The sequence below is a fragment of the Phascolarctos cinereus genome, unplaced genomic scaffold (assembly GCF_003287225.1).
Source record: "Phascolarctos cinereus isolate Bilbo 61053 unplaced genomic scaffold, phaCin_HiC Scaffold_3;HRSCAF=262, whole genome shotgun sequence".
NCBI lineage: Eukaryota > Metazoa > Chordata > Mammalia > Diprotodontia > Phascolarctidae > Phascolarctos > Phascolarctos cinereus.
The window spans coordinates 219,340,179-219,362,469 of record NW_027555736.1 but is presented as its reverse complement, the minus strand read 5'-3'; the positions used below and the strand labels follow the sequence as shown (position 1 = coordinate 219,362,469).

At 38.8% G+C, this 22,291-nt stretch overlaps 1 protein-coding gene across 2 annotated transcripts in view; it reads right to left on the bottom strand.

The window, feature by feature from the left end:
• The window catches only part of LOC110200923 (stonin-2), a 140,355-nt gene that overhangs the window by 107,781 nt on the left and 10,283 nt on the right, over positions 1-22,291 (bottom strand). The window contains exon 3 of one of the 2 annotated variants that reach the window (XM_020976326.2): positions 10,863-11,075. In XM_020976326.2, the coding sequence (XP_020831985.1) occupies positions 10,863-11,075 (213 nt within the window). The remainder of the gene's footprint in view (positions 1-10,862; positions 11,076-22,291) is intronic. The other variant, XM_020976327.2, reaches the window with a different exon arrangement.

The window sequence follows — 22,291 nt, the reverse complement described above, 5'->3', positions numbered from 1 at the left end:
AAAGAAGTCAGAGGAAGGAAAAATAATTCCTAACTGGAGAAAATTAGGGAAGACATCTCAAGTTTTCCTCTAACTCAAAGATTCTATGATTCCTGGCTAACTACTATTAACTACTACCTCTCCCCCCCCCATTTTCTTGCCTTCTTTTGTGTGCTCTCCTTCCCCATTAGATTGTAATCTTTCTTTATATTAATTGTATTCCCAGCACTTAGCACTGGGCCTGGCACATACTAGGTGCTTAATACATTTTTATTGGATTGGATATGTTTGGATAACAGGTTTTTTTTCTTGAGTTATCTCTTAATCTCATTTATAGGAATCAGGAAAAGCCTGATCATCAGATCCATTAATATCAGACCCATCACCACCGCTCATATGGTGACACTGACAGGCTGTGTGGCAAACCCATAAGGAAGAATAAAAAGTCTAATTAAGACTTGATCTGAAATGCCACTGAGAAAAGGAAAGAGAAGGAAAGGAAAAGTGAAGGGGAAAAGGAAGGGAAAGAGAAAAGGAAAGGGGATGCGAAGGGGAAAGGAAAAGAGAAATGAATCTAAGACATTCCTAAGAAACATGAAGATGAGTTCAAGGTAATAATACCTTACATTTATGTAATACTTTTCTATATTAAAAGTACCTTCACAGACATTTTATCTCATTCAGTCTTTACAACAATTCTGTAAAGCAGGAATGGAAGAATCATTATCTTTATTTTACAGATAAGGAAATGGAGGCACAGAGACATTTAATAACTAGGCCAGTGTTGTACAGCTAGAAAGTAGTAGGGCTGCTCAGATTCTTATAATCTAGCCAAGGGCTCAGATTCTTAAGATCTGACCCGCTTGTATTAGCGATACAAATGCTTAGGTTCCTTAAGAGTCTGGCCAACATGGTAGATGTTTTAATAAACCTTGTCTTTGGCTGAAAGAAGAAGAAAAGACAAGAAAAGACAAGAAAAGACAAGAAAAGACAAGAAAAGAAAAGAAAAGAAAGAAAGAAGGAAAGAAGAAGAAAGGAAAAGAAAAGAAAAGAAAAGAAAAGAAAAGAAAGAAAGAAAAGAAAAGAAAAGTAGCAAGGCTGGATCTAAAACTCAGGTTTCTCAATTTCTAGCCCAGTTTTCTTGAACTACGAGACAAATCCTGTTAAGAGTCTATAGAAAGGCTGATGGTTTCAATTAATAGTCAATCAATAAACATTGATTAAGGGCCTACTACATGCCAGGTATCATGCTAAGTGCTGGGGATACAGAAAGAGGCAAAAAAGTCACTCAAGGCGCTCACAATCTAATGTGGGATACAACATGTAAATATATACAAACAAGCTATATACAAGAAAAACTGGAAACAATTAAGGAAGGGAAGACACTAGAATTAAGAGGGGATGGAAAAGGCTTTCTGTAGAAAACAGGATTTTAGTTGAACTTAAAGGAAGCCAGGGAAGCCAGGAGGTGGAGATGAGGAAGGAGAACATTCTAGGCATGGGCTGGGGGGTGTGGGGTGGGGAGAAACCAAAGAAAATGTCCATAGCTAAGAGATGGAGTATCTTGTTTGTGGAACTGCAAAGAGGACAGTATCACTGGATCAAAGAGTATATGGGGGTGGGAGGTGTAAGAAGACAGGAAAGGAGGCTAGGTCATGAAGGGCTCTGAAAGCCAAACAGGATTTTTTATTTGATCCTGAAGGTGATTTAAAAAGCCACTAGAGTTTACTGAGGGTTGCCATGATCAAACCTGAACTTTAGGAAAATCACTTTAGTGGCTGAATGGAGGATGGTTTGGAGTGGGGACAGACTTGAGGCAGGCAGATCAACCAATAAGCTATTGCAATAGTCCAGGTGGGAGATGATAAGGGCCAACATCAGAAAGGTTGGTAGTGTCAGAGAAGAGAAGGGGTTGTTTTGGAGAGATGTTGCAAAGATGAAATTCACAGGCCTTGGTAACATTGTATTTGGAGGATGAGAGATAGCAAGTAGTTAAGAATGACACCAAGGTTGTGAGCCTGAGGACCTGGAAGGATGGTGGTGCCTTCTACAGTAATAGGGAAAGGTAAGAGGTGGGGAGGGTTTAGGAGGAAAGAAAAGGAGTTTGGTTTTGGACATTTTGAGTTTAAGATGTTTCATTGACTTTAAATGGTAAGTGGTTATTCTTAGGAACCTCTCATGGTTCTAAGATGGCTTGAATTCTTAGAGCTTAGACTTATTTCTGAGAAGAAATAAGTCAAAACTTAGAGGGCATCCTACTACTCTGGCAAGACCCCATTTTGATGAGAGAAGGAGAAATAAAAACACATGGTCTAAATTTGCATTGAAATACATGTAGGTTTAAATATGATGTGTGCTTGGCAAAACATAGATTGGGTTTTGCTAAACCCAGAATATTTAAAATACAGTTCAAGGGTATTTGGTGGAGCATGAAAAAAAGCAGATTTAATCATCTCTCAAAGACCTAACTAATTCCACAGAAGGAAAAACACTTGGCTACTTGACAAAGAAAACACAGAGCAGCAACAGACTGTCTGGTTTGTTAGTACTCTAGATTTTAATGCCGTGCCACAACTTTCCCCGGAAAGAACCACAAGTCGACATTCACATTTTATGCACGAGTACACTCAATAACCAATACAGTTTAAGTCAGATGAGTAACATGGTGGAAAAGACCACTTGAGGTTAGGAAACCCCAGTTCTAGATCTAGCTAACTGTGATTCTTACCAGGAATCAATCACCCCAGATTCTTGAAAAGATGAAAATAATAAAAATGATTGACTTTTATACAGCTCTTAAAGGTTTGCAAGGTATTTACAGATGTTATCTCACAAAAAACCTTGGAGGTAGTTATTACTAACCTTATCACCCAAGGTCACATCACTATAACACTAGAACATGTCAGAGGCAGGATTGAAATATAGATATCCCTGACTCCCAGCCTAGTACTGTATTCCTTAGGACATGCTGCCTCTTTCAACAGATGGTTTGTGATCACTTGCATAAAAAAGTGATCACCATTAGTCAGTGAGAGTTCATTAAGAAGACCAAGTGCACACTTCTTAGCCTGGCATCCCAAGCCCTACATAACCTTTTTTTCCCTTATGTCATGCTTCTCCTAACTTATTTCATTCCTACCCCACATTTACTATATTTAAGCCAAACTGGACCACTCACCGTCCTGTGTACGTGTCCAGTGCTTTCCTGCTTTCATGCCCTTGCTCATGCCATTAACTATACCTCCAATCCCCAACCCACCTCACTTTATCTCTTGAAATCAGATTTATGCTTTGAGGCCTAGTTCAAATACCATGTCCTCTAGGAAACCTTCCTTGATTTTCCCCAGAAGGAAATGATCTTTCCTTACTATAATCTCTCATAGCCTTTTTATCTATGTCATTAATGCAAATTTTCTTGGGGGGGACTTACTATCTGGCAGTGACTATATATGTTCTGGATTTAAATTACTAAGATTAAATTTAACAGAGGCCAATGGAGCCTAGACTTTGGAGGAGTTTTTTTAGTTGTTGCTGTTTGTTTTGGTATGGTGTGGTATGGTGCATGTGCGTGTGTGTGTGTGTGTGTGTGTGTGTGTGTGTGTGTGTGTAACTGGGTGGGAGGGATATACAGCAAGTCATGTGAAAATGGTTTTAATTAAATACAAGTTAAATATAAGCCCACAATCTGACATGGTTACTAAAAATCTAATGCTACCTTAGGCTGCATTAACAAAAGTACAGTAATGAGATCAAGAGAGGTAATGCTCTGGTCAGACAACAGCTGGAGTATTAGGTTCAATTCTAGACTCCCAAAAGGAACCTTCACAAACTGGGTGATTTTCAGGACAGTAAAAAGGACAGTGAGTGATCTGTAAACATTATTACCTAAAATTCAACTGAAGGAACTCAGGAATAGTTATTCAAAAGAAAGGAAGCATAAAATAATTAATTTGGTAAGGGAGAGACTGATGAGGTCATTGTTTGGGATTCTTCATTATCCACCAAAGCCTTGATTATACCTCCTAGACCAAAATCTCCAGGGCCTGGATAATTGTTGGCCCATTCACACCTCACAGAGGATGAGCAATTAAGTCTCAGAATTGAGGATAATTAGATTGGCCCAGGCTATTATGGAACTTAGCCATCTCTTTGTATTTGGCTTATAAAAGGAAGCAAACAGACCTGATAGAGTAGCTAAATCAGACATCTACAGACAGCTGAGACTTGATAAAAACTTTGGGTGAGGGTGGGGGGGGGACAGTTAGTGGGTTAAGCCTGGGAATTGTCACAGCCCTCTGGAACCACCTATCCCCTCACCCCCAGAAATGCTGACCATCTATCTGGTGGCAGATCATTTTGGCCCAATAGAGGGCAAGAACTTTGGACAGCAGTAGAGGGGCAAGACTCCCTGGCTTCAAGCTGTGGAGACATAAAAGCATATCCTGTCAGTCTGAGAAAGGACAGCCATGGAGAAGGGAATAACAGGCAAAGTGGTAGGATTAACTGAACCCTCTAGGTGGTCGTGAAACACAAGCTTTCTAAAGCTTAGGACTTCCTGGACAGAGGCAAGGTGGGGGAGCAGCAAGGGACTGAGGCAAGCTATGGAAGAGCAAAACCTCAACTTTGTTCTCTAGTACTCCCACTCAGATAGTTCTTATCTGATGAGAAAGTTTTTTTTCTTTTCGGGGGTATTTTAAACAATTAAGGTAGTGCCATAAGTCTAGAGGCCTGTGAGTGTCCTAGGGGTAGAAAGAAAGACCTCCTGCCATGTAAGGTACTGGCTTGTCCTTCTTCTACAGGGAGTTCAAACCTTTAGTGTAGTATAGCTGAAGGGCTATATAGGTTCCTGGGATGAAGCTAGGCATACTGGAAAGGGAAGGAAAACTGTACTGACCAGTATGAGCTATTGAGAGTCCTTTGTGTTTTTCTGTATTCTGGGTAGAAGAGAGGAAAGGCATGAACTAGGGACCTTTTTATTTGCATCTGTGAAGACCTAAACAGGACCTATACTTTGAGGTTCCCAGAAGTAGCTCTACGTGGATGTGAAATGAGTTAGCAATGATTTGGGGTGGTAGGGGTAGGAAACAGCCCCAAAGATTGAACCAGATCTTAATTAACCCAGAACTTGGGAGTCTTGTCGACTGGTTACAGAATACTGGAATTCATGCAAGACAGCACTTTAGACACCTGAAGACAGCAAAATATGGATTAAATTTATTTTATGTTGCTCCAGAGGGCAGAGTTAGAACTAATAGGGAGACAGCAGAAAGAGGCAAATTTTGTTTCAACATATGGAACAACTCTCTAAGAATTACAACTCTTCAAAACTGGAATAGGTTGCATTAGGAGAGAGTGAGCTCCCTGTGATTCCAGGTATTCAAGCAGATAATTATCCAACCTCTGAAGTAATATCTTTATTGGATGAAAAGCTGAACCACTAGGTATCTTCTAAAGTGAGCTCCTCAGAATCTGTTAGCTTCTAAACGCCTAGAGCCTAAGAATCACCTAAGAATTAGGAGACAGTCTATTTGATTGTAAGCACTTGGATGAGAAAACCAAGAACTATTTCTTATTTTTCTTTGTACTGCCTTGAATATACAGCCTGGTGCTTTGGACTGAACCCCCCCCCCCTTTTCCTGGATCTATTTATGCTTTTAATTTTCTTTAGATATCCAACTCCACCAGATCCCTTGCCTTCATGGTTTTAAAAAAATTTTTTTTTTATTATTTTTTTTGCCTTTTTTAATTTTTTTTTATTTTATTGTTATTTACTTTTGCCTTCATGTTTTGATACCTACCTTGCTGCTCGGAGTTTAAGTCCTAGAGCTAGCTATAAGGTAAGAAAGACTATACTGTGGTCTACTCATTTCCATGGGACAGAAATGTTTTGGTGCATATCTCTCTCACTTTTGCTCCCTCTGGTCTTCAAGTTCCTTATTCTACATTAATGTCTGCAGTGCGCAAGCATAATATTACATTCAAAGGCTAAATTATTTTTCTAAGTCAAAGAAAAGTATCACTAATAGGAGTTTGTTTATCTTCAGAAATCTCAAGGATTCCCTTTTTGGAAGCAATTTCAAAAGGAAGGTTCCTTCTACTCTTTCTTTCATCTTATCTTCTCATTTAAAATTATGTTGCATTGAAGAATTAATTCTTTCAATTGAGGACTGACAGGGCCTCTCAACTTTGTCAAAACTTGAAATGTGTATCAGAGAAGAAAGGAAGAGGAACAGATGGATGGAATGGAAGGACACTCTTACTTAACCTTGATTCTACTGACATTTTCTTTGACAATGAACCAAACCCAAGTGCAGAACTAAATCTATGAATACATATATGAGACTATAACCCTTAGCCTGCTTTATATCCTGTGATCAAACCAAGGTGAGGAAATTGATTTGTTTTCCTTCCCCTAATTTTCCCCATGGAGGAAAAATGAGAGAAAAGTCTAGGTAGAATACAGAGAATTTCCATTTCCAGTTATATGACCAGACAGAATTGCCTTGTGTTGGCTGCTAAATCCCCAGATGAACTCCTGTTTATGATGACAAAAGCTGGAGGTTCTGAGCAGTACATTAGCGAACAGAGCCAAGTCAACAGGCGGAAGGCTCAGGCAACATAACACTTTCAACACAAATAAGAGGGTTTTTGCCTTGCCCTCCAGGACCTCAAAGGTCTAAGGTGAACTGAACAGCATCTGTCCATGGCTATTATCCAGAGCTTGCTGTGTTCCTGAGGGAAAGAGATGGCTACTTAGTGTTATGACTGAAGCTGAAATTCCATTTTGCCTCTCAAACCCTGTATCCTCCTTTCTTACCTTTTCCACTTCTGCTGCAAACTCATACAGAGAAGTAATTTAAGCTTATGTAGAGCTGGCAAGAGAGATACAATGCCGGCAATCATTTTTCTCAAGGCCTTTTTGTCTTAGAATCAAAACACACAAAACAAAAAAAGCCAAACCTTCACCATTCCTACTGGCTATCATCCTATATCTTTCTAGCTCTCATGGCTAAACTTCTCGAGGAAATAATGTATACAATGAATGCCTCCATTTTCTCTCCTCTCATTCTCTTCTAAACCCTCTGCAATCCGTTTTCTGATCTCATTATCTAATTGAAACAGCCTTTTCCAAAATTACCAATGACCTCTTAATTCCCAAACCCAAGGCCTTTGTAAAAAACCTTAAGCCTCTCTCCAGTCTTTGACACTCTTGATCACTTTCTCCTCCTAGATACTCTTTCCTCCCTAAGTTTTTGTGACACTGCTCTCTCCTGGTTCTTCTACTATCTGTCCAAACACTCTTCAGTCTCCTTTGACAGTTCTTCATCCATGTCACATCCTCTTATTGTGATATCCCCAGGCCTCTGTCCTCAGTTCTTTTATCCCTTATTCCATTCCACAAATTCTATAATCCAGCTTCACCAGCCTATTTTCAGTTCCTTGAACAAAACACTCTATTTCCCATCTCTTCACTGGCTATCCCCATTCCTAGAAGGTTGCCTCTCACCTCTACCACCTAGTTTTCATGGCTTCCTTCAAGACTCAGCTGATAAGAGGCTTTTCCTGGTTGCTAATGTAATTCCTTTTCAGATTACCTCCTTCTACTATGTGTTTATCTTTACACGTACCTGGTTATTTATATGTTGTCTCCCCAATCAAAATGTAAACTCTTAGAAAGCAGAAAATGGGTTGTTGTTTGTTTGCCTTTTTTTAAACTTCCTTTGTATCCCCAGCACTTAGCATAGTACCTGGCACATAGTAAGCACTTAATAAATGCTTATTAATCTGATCTGACTTGATTCCTTTTTGTATTTACCTAATGTCTCCTCCTTCCCCTGAGAATCGTGGGTCTAGAGCTGAAAGGGATCTGAGAGGCCATCTGGTTCAATTCTCTGATCTTACAGATGAGAAAACTGAGGCCCAAAGAGGTCAAATGACTTGCCTAAGGTCACAGAGGTCAGAGATATATTAAGTGACTGAGGCAAGACTTGAAACTAGGTCCTTCGATTCAAGTAGTAAAGCTTTTTTTTAATAGGACACTTAATACTTTGGCTATAACTACATGACATTAATGTGGTTTACATCTACTCCTTTAATTATCTTATAACCTTCTCAATGCTACCAAGGTAGCTATTATTTCACTTAGAGGTGATAAACAAAGTAATTTGACAATATTTCATTAGAAATATATTTAGGTATCTAACTTTATAGATTATGATATCAACTATATATTATCAACTTTAGCCTAAATAGCTCATGATTTCTAGATGAGATTACCGTCCTGGATACTACATTAGACTTTAACCAAGGGCCGTGCACACATCCAATGCTTAATAAGAAGGATATATACTCAAACCTCTCAACTTTTGTCTTTTTCTAAAGGCTAAAGAAATGAAAGTGTTTTTCTTTTTTTTTTTCCCCTTTTTTCTTTCAAGTGTTCATCTGGAAAGTGTTTGACATGAGAAAATGACCATATCTACAAACAAAAAAAATCTGAATGTTATCATCAGCTTTGTTCCTACATCTGGGTATATCAATACATCTTACATAAAGTTCCTTTTTTCGAGGTCTGGGCTAAGTATAGGAGAACAGGTAAAACTTAATTGAAGTATACATACTGTCTCCCAGCTTTGAGAAACTTGAACTTGTCTCATTAAGAATCTTCAAGCAGATTTCCCTGACCAACAGGATAATTTATATTCAATCAAGTAAAACACCTCAGCACTTAATCTGTATTTCCCTACATTTAAGGAGATTGTCACTGCATTAATGCAACTGTGTCCTTAAACAATGACTCATAGCTCTGCTTGTAGGGAGAAAAAAATGCCCAACAATCTCTTTCTGAGGCAATCTCTTTCCCCAGTGAATCCCTGAGAGCTCAGGATCGGCTCTTGAAGTCTTGCTACACAATCCCACTCTCCCAAACCCTGTCTCTTATTGGTATAAATACAAAAGCTCATTTCTACAAATGTTAACTTCCTGATAACAGGTGCTGTCTAGACTGTGGCCCTGATTCAGATAGCTGTCTTTTGCTTAAAGGACAAGAAAACTCTCAACACTCTTGTCTCATTTCTCTGTCTCTGCATCTTTAAAGTGGATGAGCTTAGCTGTCAATTAATTTCTACCACTCAGTTTCTTCCTTACTTTCTGGACCAGGACCAGATCATAATGAGTTATTTTTATTTAAATTGGTCAAAAAGTATATTCACATGTATTGGGGAAGTGGAGGCACTAGAATTTTTAACTTTCAGAGAGATAAATTAATCATGTCTATGACAGATGAGACATATTTCAGACATCATTAGATACTAAAGCTCCTCCATGGCTAGATTTTTAAAGTAATGTTGTCATAAAAACAAGGTATAGGGATCCTCCAAAGTGTGTCTTAGACCAGACAAACATTTTCGATGAGGAAATCTACTTTTCACTCTCCTGGAGTGAAAAAATTCCCTCTGGGGAAGGAATGGGCCTATGGAGGAGCAATGAAACAGTGAATCGGCGGAGGGGACACAGAAGAGTTGCTGAAACTAAGCAAAATCTCAGTGGATATATATCCCCCTCACCCATTCTGTCCCCTCCTCAATGCTCTGAATAGCCATAGGGGAGGGCTGAGGCTTCTGGCAACATCTGTCTCTCTATCAGAAATGCTTAAGAATCACAGTGGGGACAGTGCATTAGCTCCATAATTGAGTAGGTCATCTGGAAGATTGACCAGTCAATCTTGATCAATTAGTTGAGAACACTTGTGATGGTAAGGCCTCTTGCTTTTCCTCTGGAACCCAAGAGTAGCACTGTGTCTCTTAAAATTGTCTAAATACTCTAGAGATGGACTTTCAAAAACCATTTAAATCTGATAAGGAGAGACAAACAACATTAAAATACAAAGTGGCCCACATCCTCCACATAGAAACCATCAATGGCACTAGAAATCAGCAAAGAAAATATCTTTTGAACTAAAGAAATTAGTGAAATAGAATACACCATTTCTTTTACATGCACCTTCCCCTCAATCCAGTACATCATCAAGGATTCCAAACACAAAAACAGCCAAGAAATACTTGTCTACTTACCAATACTCCACAGGCCGGGAAAAGTAAACATCCCCTGTCAAATCTACTACCTAGTCTAGCATTAGAGGTAACAGGGCTGCACAGACTGCTAGGAAGAATATTTAGATTATGACAGGAAAAACAGCAAAAGAACAATAGAATGGAAGCAGTTTCTAGGGTCCCAGTTTTTATCTCCTTCCACATGCTGTGTGTCTCTTTCCTAAACTGAGCTTTATTCTATGTCAACAGAGCTTTGCGGGCAGAAGAGATGTGTGGGAGGCAGAGAAGGATGAAAGGTTTAGCCTTATACATACTGCTCACAGCTCACAGATATATGGAGGGGAAAAAAAATTGACAGAGGAAAAAGGCTGGTGCTGAACAGAATCCTCAAATGCCTCATTATAATATCCACAAAACAATAACAACAATAGCCAGCATTTATATAATTCATTAAGGTTTATAGTAAAACATTTCATATGTATATTATCTCATTTGATCCTCACAACAATGCCAGAAGGTAGGTACTATAATTATCTTATGAAGAAACTGAGACTAAGTGACTTACCCAGGTTGACACCGCTAGTGTCTAAGGCAGGATTTGAAATCAGGTCTTCCTGATTCCAAAGCCAGCACGAAATATCCACTGTGCCACTTAGTCACCTCAAATGTTTCCTGACATTAAATTGCTGGTGAAGCCAATGAAACCTGTCTCCTTATTGCAATTTTTACGCTGCCTTGGATGGAAATGTTCTGATAGAAAGTCCTAACAAATAACACGAACCAAACTGAATAAGGGTTTTACGAAAACAGATGCCAGATGGAAATGTCTTTCACCTTGGTTTGTCTTACCAGCAGAATCTGCTCCCGAGGCCCCACCACTTGTCTGCTCCTCAGCATCAAGAGCCTGCATATCTGTATAGGATGGGCCAATGCTCGGGCTACTAGTGTCCTCAGAACGGGTGGTCCAGCTGCTCTCTGAAGCAAGGGGACATCTTCCAAAGGAGTCAAAGGAGGGACATGTCCAGCAGGAGACAGTTAGTGGTGGGGCTAGAGACAAATCCAAAAAAAAAAAAAGCAACTAATATTAATAGTGCTACCTTGACTAAAATTTTTTCACATTTTCTTTTCAAGAGTTCAAAGAGTTTTACAGTTCTCATCTCATCTGACTCTCAAAATAGTCAGTCACCTGAGACAGAAGGGTAAGTAGAATGAAAGAGGAAGTAGATGACTTATTCAAGGACACACGATAAAATGTCATAGGTTATGTCAGGGTCTCCATTCTAACATAGGCTTTAGGTTATAAATTTGCTCAGAACAAAGAGAAATGAATTTAGCAGCAGCACCTTTGGGCTGCTGCATTTAGAGGTATACCATTATCCTCAACATAATCCACTCATTCACACTCCTGTGCAAATGCACTTGTGTTGTATGTAATAGTACATATCTGAGCACAGTTTATAATTATGTCTGTTTTTTAATGCTGTTGCGTATATATCTGCAATGGCTACCCTCTTCCTCTGTTTGTTGGCTTACCCATTCTTTAATTTCCTAACTCAAAGCCTATGTCTTCCAGGAAACTTTCCCTGATTTCCCCCAATCTGTAGCTTTCTTCTCCCTTGACCTCATATTCCATTTAATTTTTTCCAATGAACAAACATTTATTTTCTTTCTCTCCCCCACTGCCCCTTCTACTGAAGGGAAAAAAGAAAACTTGTGAAAGATAGGCATAGCCAAGCAAAACAAATTCCTGATCATACACTACAGTATATTAGACTTATCTGTGTTTGGCTTATGTTCCCCTGCTATGCTGAAAGCTCCACGAGATCAGTGACCACCAGTAGCTTATCTCAGCTTTGCATATCCCCCAAGGTTTAGATTATAGCTGTTCAGTTGTTCAGTCATGTCTGACTCTTTGTGACCCTGTGGACCATAGCACACCAAAACTATCTGTGGGGTTTTCTTGACAGAGATACTGGAGTGGTTTGCCATTTCCTTCTCCAACAGATTAAGGCAAAGAGAGGTTAAGTGACTTGCCCAGGGTCACACAGCTAGTAAGTCACTGAGGCTGGATTTGAACTCAGGTCTTCCTGAATCCAGTGCTCTATCCACTGAGCCACCTAGCTGCCTTGATAGTGCTCTGCATATAGTAGGTATTTAATAAATGTTTGTTGCGTTGTATTGCATGATTCTTTCTCCTTTGGTTAGAAAGAGAAATTTCTCTCATCTGGGTTAAACTTCCCCTCACATAATGCTAGGCAGATATTACATGCCTGATGGCCTGCACTATAGTACCCTGAACTCTCTAAAGGGGAAAATGTATATTATCTGGATCCATTTCCTTTGTCCTATGCTGCAAATTCAGCATTTTTATCTCACATTTGGAGATTCAAAATCAAGAATTTCAAAGCATCCAGAGGCCTGGTGCTACCTTGCCTTCCTGAGAGAAGCAGAATAACCAAAAAGACCACAGTTGCTGCCCTCACATCTTGTCCTCTCAAATTTACTGAAAAGCACAGAAAACCTCTGCTTAATGGCATGTGCAAGCTTATTCATTTGAAAGTGCCATTCAGTTCAGCAAATTTAGGAAAACATTATGTGTGCTCCATGCGTAGGTGAGCTAGGTACTATGTGAAATACAGAGACAAAGCAAGGTATAATCCCAACTGTCAAGAAGTACACAATCTTGTAGGAGAAATAAAACATGCACAGATAACTGTAATACAAATAAGAATGTAAGTGAATGGGGGAGGTCTGAACAAAGGGCGCTAAGAGACTCAAGGAAGGAAAGGAATTGAGGAATAGCCCTATGGAAGATGTGGCAACTGAGCTGGGCCTTGGAAAAAAGGGAAGGCTTAAACAGGCAGAGGCGTGAATATGTAGTGGAAGAGGGTTGTCTATTGCAGGTGTCGGGAATCATGCACACAAAACCACAAAGGGAAGAGAGGGAAGAATTAAACCGGTGAAGAGCAAGTAATCTAATCTGGCTAGAACTCACAGTACATTAACAGGAATATCGTGAAATAAGACTGAAAAAGCAGGTTAGACCTCAGGCAGTGGGGATGGACACTGAATGGGTGGCGGGCAGTGTAGTCAGGGCAGTGTATTAGAAAATAATGCTTCCAAAGAAATCTCACTCAATCTAATATCAGGTACCTCAGGGTGGGGGTGGGGAGTTCAAACAAGTCTTGGTATCCCTGCTTGTTTGCTTTCTAAAGAAATACTGCTCAGGTGACAACTATGTTCTGAGACTTCAAAGGGCTTTCACAGCTCTCATCTCAGTGTGTGGTAGCCTGCCTTGGCTCACAACATCCCCCCAACCCCAGGAATGTAGCAGCCTCCCCCCTCCCCCACCCCATCTCTGCCAGTGAAAATTCTTCCCTTTCTTGAGGTAGAGATCAGGTACCACTCCCTCCTTAATACCTTCTCTGATGCCCTGAGCTAGAAATCATTTCTCCCTCATTCAATCTCACATAATACTTTGAATCTTTTTCCTATGTGGGGAAAATACAAATATCAGGGAAGAAGCTGACAACTCTTCTTCCTAGAAATGTATTTGTGAAACAAGACAGAAAGTAGAACACACACACACACACACACACACTGAACCTGTATTAGGCATTTAATAAATGCTTGTTGAATCACATATAAGAAAGAGTGTGTGCACAAGGTGTGTCAGGCATACACAGGTACGCCCTATCTCAAAAAAAGTGGTTTTGTGTTTTAACTTAATCTCATAGTATATTCTTTTAATTTTAAAGTTTGGATTGTTTTACTGTGCAATAAGAGCTGCATTGTGCAACAGAGATGCACATAGGAAGCTTATGTTCACTCCTGACATGCCTTCCTCGTGGTGGTGGCAGCAGCAGTGGCAGAAGTGTGTCCTCCTAAGTAGTGGGAGAAGGAGCAGTTCAAAGGGTAGGACACGGTTACCCATTGGCCATGGGGTTGGGGAGTGGTTCAAAATGCTGATGGGGGGTGGGGTAGGGAATAAATCTTATACTGCACTAATTAGTTGTTAATTTTTTGAAATTAAATTTAGCTTTAATTTATTTACTTTAATGAATATAAAGAATGTATTTTGTGACTAAGTATTTAGCTTTAATTTACTTACTTTAATGAACATAAAGAATGTATTTTATGATTAAGTATTCAATAAATGCTTGCCTTTAAAAATTAAATTCCCTGGGTGAAAATGAAATGTGTTATACATGCCTATGTTGTATATTCACATATATGTGTAATCCATCTCATTATACAAATTACATGTGTGTATAAGGTGAATTTTAGTGTGTGTAGAGTGAATTTTTTTGTTATTCTTTCTTAGAGTTTTCTTCCCAGGATCCATAGCCATAACAATCTCTGCTTCCCAGGTGTTAGATATGAGTTCTCACAATCATGGTTCAAAACAGTTTCTACTGCACAGTCACAGTAGATACAGAGATGAAATGATGTAAAATTGTGAGGCTATTGCTTGCAATATGCCTTCTTTGTCTGTTGCCCTATAAAGCAAGTGGGCACTGGTCAGTAACTGGGGAACCACATAGGGGTGAATGTGCAGGCTGAATGCTGCTCGTGCTTTGATCGGCCCCCATCAAGGCTTGGGAGGGGGAATCTGTATGTTTGCCTCAACCAGCCCCCATTGAAGTTTGAAGGGATTTAGGGGAGTGCACAAGTTGTACTGGTCTCAAGTGACCCCATTGAGACGAAGGGTAGTTCCTCCCCTTCATGCCAGTCTCTGTGAGAAGGATTGTTAGGGAATGCTGTAGGAGTTGGTACTCCCATTATCAGCAAACTCCCTTTGAGAATACTAGACTAGAATAAATAAGCTTATTTAACCCCTTATTATGATTCCATTCCCATCTTCCTCTCTGACCAGATCAAAAGCGAACCTGCTAGTGAGAGAGGTGCTAGATGCCCTCCTGTGTCTCTTTCCTAAGAAATGGCATAGTCGATGTGTTTACTTGTCCAACAGAGTGACACATCTGTTTTATTTATGACATGTTGAGGATGTATAGAGAGATATAAGAATAGGTTAACATATTCCAGAATGAGAAAAGTTAATAGAATTAATTAAAATATATTTTTTAAGTAATAAAATGCTTTCAAGTCTTCACATGCTCAGGAACTCATAAGACAGATTCTTTCCCTCCATCCCCACCCCCCAACCACACACAAAAGGAGAGGCTTTTATGTTATCTGGACAACTAAAAGGAATACAAATTATTCTAACCCATAGAAATATGCTGCAATCAAATGAACAAATCAGCTAATATTTGCAAAGCACTCTTCAGACTTAAAGCACTATATATTATTCTTAGCTATTATAATATGCCATTAACAAGGTTTATACAAACTTATTACTATTATAGTACTATGTCATTGAAAGATCATCTAGTCATCAGTACTTTCATTGTACAGATAGAAAGAAACTGAAGCTTAGAGAGGTCAAATACCTTAGCCAAGGTCAAACAGCTACTAACAGATATGACATTTAAAGCTAGGTCTACTGATAGTAAACCAAGTGCTACCACTCAGAGATGAGAGCGTTTTAATTATTTTCATTCTGGTTAGTTTTTGTTGGATCTTCCCGATCTTTATATTTAACAAGCCCCAAGCTGAACTTAAAGAACAATTCTTTCTAGAAGAGGGAAGCCAGATGTCAACAAAGCTCATTAATTGCTTTTGCCTGGTTCAACACATTTGCTTACTTATATCAGTTTAGAAATCGTTAATGTGACAATTTATTTAAGTCCCTAATGAAATCCACTCAGACTATAAAATTAGTTGAAAGGGCTTGGAACTGATCCTTTCCCAGAAGCTAAGCTTGTGATATTTATGCTATGGAACAGCAAGATTCTATTGCCATGTTCCCCTTCCCCATCCAGTCCTTTCACCCTATAAGACAGAAAAGCAAAGGACAGATTTAAATCTGCTTCTCTACTTTACAGCCATCCATGGGTTGTTAATTAATGGCATCTTTTTTTTCTTTAGAGTTCTAGGACACTTGGTAGTTACTTAAGCTGAAATCAATAAATTCAGTAAAAAACATCTTATGTAGAGATTAAGTTCTGAAGTCAGTAACTAAAGCAAAAATCCTTCCTTAAATCATCCATAAAGTACAGTACAATATATTCAAATACTTGTTCAGAATATGATGCACCTCCATCATAGGGGTTTTGGATGTGTGTTCCTTATCATAAATTTGGACTCACGATAACAGGCTACGTATTCACCATCTCACTAGCTAATGGGCATATCTATAGATTACTGATTAGTTCAATTTTCACTTCCCTTTGTGGTTCAATTGTGACTTCACCAAAAGAACCCTAAATGGTTGCACCAGTGATTCATTTGGAGAAAGCTTGCTAAACCTCAGAATGTTCTAACTGTCCTAGATTGCCAGTCTGGTGCTTTTCTGGGCTAGTCTTAATTTAGGCCTGTTCAGTGGTTCAGGCTAGGGATTGGAACAAAATGACACACTTGTGGGCCATAAAATATTTAACAAAGAGAAATTTACCCAGTCGTAAAAAGGATCAATAAAGAGACAACACTGATTCTAATGAGCAAGGCCCTCAACTACTTCCCTATCTATCAATCAGTCCATCAAGGCAAGTATTAAGTGCTCACTTAATAACTTAAAAAACAACAATAACAACAACAAAAAAGTTCCTGCTCTCAAGGACCTTAGTTGTTGTCTAGCTGGTCAGAAAGGTATGCTGACTCACAGGACAGTAGGAATTCTTTCAAGCCTGAGTAACCCTCATGGGCTAGGCGTTTTATACCTCATGCACCTAGGAAGCCATTCCAAACCCTAATCTCATTGACCAGTGGTTCTCAAAGTGTGGACTTCTCAGAGTAGCTCCCCTCCCCCCACCATATTTTACAAAGGGAAACCCCTAGCTGATAGGAACAATTGGCTGAATCAGAGCTTGCAATCATAAAAGGACAGATTAGCTTTCCTCATCTATTTGGTTAAATGAGAATCAAACAACTTGGAATTATTTGAGAATTTAAAGAAAAAGTAAAAATTGAGAAACCAAAGATTAAGCTTTAGCTAAAACAGTCTAGTTAAAAACTCTTGGCTAAAACCTACAAACATATGTAGCTTTCAGTGTAGTCAAACCAATCAGGATTTGAGGGCTATGTAGCTGACCCATCTGAAGGCACTGGGGAGGGAGGGGGTAGAATTTATATTCTCAGGCAGCCAAGTATTGCAGTGCTAGATTTGTAGTCAGGAAGACCCGAGTTCAAATCCTACCTCAGACCCTTACTAGGAGTTGGACTCGGGGCCAGTCACTTAACCTCTTTTTGCCTCAGTTCTTCATGTGTCAAATGAGAATAATAATAGCACCTACCTCCCAGGCAATCCTGGTGAGGATCAAAAGAGAAGACATAGGTAAAACACTCTGCAACTTTTAAATGCTAAAAAAAAAAAAGCTACCTGTTGTTATTGTTACTTCAAATAGAAGAAGGCTAATATTGCAGGGTATTTTAGAAAACAAGATGTCTTTCATTCATGAGAAAATTGTTTATACTTATTTTTCCCTTAAATTTACATTTTTTTTGTCAAAATACAAAAAGGGGGAAGAAGAACTGTTGGACTTAGTGTTTTCCTGCTAAGCAGATCTTTCAGATGTCCCTCCTCTAATTCACTTGAACGACTAAATTTTCTACTGATACTGGATACATCCTCATAAATGAGTCTTTCTTTGGGTTCAGAAATTAGTTTCATGAGATATAACAGGGAAGCCTTAGCTCAAGCTTTTCAAGGAACAGCTCTGAAGAACAGGGGTAACCTAGGGTTTCTGCTTCTGTTGTGAGGCTAATATTTCAGAAATGAAAGACCTGTGTTTGTAGTTATGCACATTCTGTATTTCATGATTTGCTTTGCTTCAAAACTGCCCTGATGGTGGAGGAATTTTATGTATTATATAATGAAAATGGAGGTAGTTTTATGCTCTTTACAAAATCAATTTGTCCACAATAAAGTGTAAGCATCCTATAACCAGAAGAACAGTTTTGGAACATATACACATTCCTTGGTGTGAATAAACCTTTAAAAAATTTAGATATAAAGAAGGGCAACCAGAATGATACTGGGACTAGACACCATGGCTATGAAAAACTGGTTGAAGGAACTGGGGATGTTTCATTAGAGAAGAGAATACTTAGCAGCTGAGTAAAGGGGATATGATACCTATCTTCAGGAATCTGAAAGGTTAGGCATAGACCAACATCTTATACCCTTTCCAAAATAAAATCAAAATGGGTACATGATTTAGATACAAAGACTGATACTATAAGCAAACTAGGAGAGTAAGGAATAGCTCCCCTGTCAGATCTATGGAGAAGGGAAAAATTCATGACCAAACAAGAGATAGAGAACATTATGAAATCAAAATGGATGACTTTGATTATATTAAATGAGAAAGTTTTTACACAAAGCCAATGCAACCAAGAGCAATGGGAAGCAGAAAGCTGAGAAACAATTTCTATAACCAATGTCCCTGATAAAGGCCTCATTTCTAAAATATATAGAGAACTGAGTTGAATTTATAAGAATACAAGTCATTCCCCAATTGATAAATGGTCAAAGGACGTGAATAGGCAGTTTTCAGAGGAAGAAATTAAAGCTATCTATAGTCATATGAAAAAATGCTGTAAATCACTATTGATTAGAGAAATGCAAATCAAAAGGACTCTGAGGTACCACATTACACCTATCAGACTGGCTAACATGACAAAACAGGAAAATGATAAAGTTTGGAGAAGATTTGATATGCTATATTTTCTAAAACTATTAAAATGGGTAAATCATAACCTCTCTGGACCTCAGTTTCCCCAACTATAAAATAAAGGAGATTAGATTAGATTATCTCTTTGGTACCTGCCAGTCCTTAACTTAAGATGCTATGAAAAACTGGTTGAAGGAACTGGGGATGTTTCATTAGAGAAGAGAATACTTAGCAACTGAGTAAAGGGGATATGATAGCTATCTTCAGGAATCTGAAAGGTTAGGCATAGACCAACATCTTACACCCTTTCCAAGATAAAATCAGAATGGTACATAATTTAGATACAAAGACTAATACTATAAGCAAACTAGGAGAGTAAGAAATAGCTCCCCTGTCAGATCTATGGAGAAGAGAAAAATTCAGGACCAAACAAAAGATAGAGAACATTATGAAATCATAATGGATGACTTGATTATATTAAATGAGAAAGTTTTTACACAAAGCCAATGCAAACAAGAGCAATTTGGAACAATGCCCAAAGGGCTATAAAACTGTGCATACCCTTTGACCCAGCAATGCCACATCTAGGTCTGTATCCCAAAGAGATCATAAAAATGAGAAAATGACCCACATGTACAAAAATATTTTTAGCAGCTCTAGTCAAAGAATTGGAAATTGAGGGGATGCCCATCAGTTGGGGAATGGCTGAACAAGTTTTAATATATGGATGTAATGGAATACTATTGTGCTATAAGAAATGATGAGTAGGTGGACTTCAGAAAAAACCTGGAAAGACTTATATGAACTGATGCTAGGTGAAATGAGCAGAATCAGGAGATCATTGTACACAGTAAAAGCCACATTGTGTGATGACTAACTTTGATAGACTTAGCTATTCTCAGCAATGCAAGGATCTAAGAGAACTCCAAAAGACTCATGATGGAAAATGCTATCTACATCCAGAGAAAGAACTACGGAGTCTGAATGCATATGGAAGCATACTATTCGCTCTCCTTTTCTTTTGCTGTTTTGTTTTATTTCTTCTTTCTCAAGGTTCCTCCCATTAGTTCTAATTCCTCTTTACATCATGACTAATGTGAAAATATACCTAATATGAATGCATAAGTAGAGCCTATACCAGATTGCAAGCCATTTTGCGGACGGGGGAAGAAATGGAGGAGGGAGAAAATTTAAAACTCAAAATCTTATGGAAGTGAATGTTGAAAACTAAAAATAAATTAATTATTTTAAAGAACCCACAAATTAACATTAAAAATGTTTTAAAAAAGAATCTGAAAGGTTGCCATGTAAAAGAAAGACTGGACTTCTTCTTGGCCTCAAAAGGCAGAAGAACTAAGAATGAATTGGTAGAAGTTGCAGAGGCGAATTTTATCTCAGTGTCTGGGGAAACTACCCACTAATTTGAGCTGTCTGAAAGGGGGATGGGCTGCCTAGGAAGACAGTGCGTTTTCCATGACTAGAAGTTTTCAAGCAGAACCTGGATGACTACCTCAGGGATATTGTAGATATATATCCTATGCAGCATAGGTTGGCCTCGATCACCTTTGGGTCCCTTCCAGATTTTAATTCTGTGAATCGAATGAGACATCAGCTATCTATTCCAGTCCTTTAACCTTGTAGATGAAGAAACTGAGGTTCAGAGACCTTGGTTATAGAATTACAGAACTAAAGTTAGAAAGATCTCACAAGCCATCTATTCCGAATCTCCTCATTTTACAGATGAAGAAACTCATATCCTGGGAGGTTAAAGAAGTTGCCCAAGTTCATACAACAATTAAGCATTAGGGAAAGGATGTGAATCCAGGTTCTTAAGAGTCCCAACCCACCATTCTTTACACTGTACCATGCTGCTTCCACATGGTTGTAGAGTTGGTTGGTCAGATAACCTGGTCTGGTGCATTAACGTTTTCCACTTGACTACAGTGGAAGCAGCTAGGTGGCACAATGGAATAAAGTGTTGGGCCTAGAGTTTGGAAGACCTGAGTTCAAATCCACCCTCAGATAATTACTAGCTATAAGACCCTGGGCAAGTCACTTAACCTCTATCTGCCTCAGTTTCCTCATCTGTAAAATGGGGATAATAATAGTACCTACTTCCCAGGGTTTTTGTGAGAACCATGTGAAATAATATTTGCAAAGTACTTAGCACAGTGCCTGGCACACAGTAGGTGCTTAAGAAATATTTACTTGCTTCTTTTCTACCTTCCTGCTCAATGATTCATACAGAACAAAACAACAGTTCATCTTGGAGAACAGGATCATAGCATCTTAGGTTAAGGACTGGCAGGTACCAAAGAGATAATCTAATCTAATTTCCTTTATTTTATAGTTGGGGAAACTGAGGTCCAGAGAGGTTATGATTTACCCATTTTAATAGTTTTAGAAAATATAGCATATCAAGTCAATTCAGATGTGAACAGGTTGACTAGGTTGGTTATTATTATCATTATTATTATTTTAGTAGGGGGAAGATGTAACTTTGGTTTGGTTCATGGTTCAGTAAAAATGCCTGGATTCAGTAGAGTAGTTTCATTTTTTGCCATTATTCATTCCTGGATCAATGACTTTTAATTTCTGACTGTTCCTGCATACCACAGCTCTTCTCTCTTCCTACGCTTTTTCATATGTTCTATTTACAACTGTCTCCAAAAAGGATCAAAAATCAACTTACACTTAGGGATCAAATGATATTTAAGGTTCTGCTTGCTACCACTTCCAGAAAAAAACACTCAACACTGAGAGATATGAAGGAGTCTCCCTTAAGACAGATGTCAATTTTTTTTTTTTATCACTTAAGGCATTTTAGAGTGGCCTTAACCATGCACCAGAGGGCACTCTTATTTTACATTAGGCCCAAGGGATAGGCTCTTTTCCATCTCCTAATTCCTGACATCCTCTGGACCCCAAAGTTTGTATCTTCCTCCCAGTCTCATATAACATTTTAGAAATAGGCTACTGCCTCTCCTTCTCTTTTTGCTTTGTTTTTATGCTATCTGAAAGAAATTATTCATCTCATTTCTTGGGCTAAGAATCTGACCAAGATGGCATTTCTCTATCTGGTATCCTTTCCTAGCTAAGATTTTAAAGAAAGCCATAGATGGACTGTCCCCTTTGAGTGTTTACACATATCTAGGGCTGTTCTCATCACCAAGCTGTTGCTCTTGGTTATTCAATCAACCTCCGAATGTTTCAGTGCACGATGAAATAAATACCCTGGCCATCGGGCCTGCTCGATGGTTATTGAAAACTTCATTGGCTTGGCCCTTCTGTTACTCTCAGCAAGATCCCCAGACAGTCTAGTCTGGCTATTCAAACAGTGCAAAATAAGAGATTTAACACTGAAGACAGCCTCTTTGTCTCCAACTCCACTATGGTTACAGCCTTCTTGCATTTTAATTAGGCCAAACAGTACATTCCCATTCTAGGCTGTAATCCAACCTTCTTTTGCAACATTTAGGCCCCCTTAGGTGCATGTGTAACCTAAAGTCCACCTTCTGACATTGACCA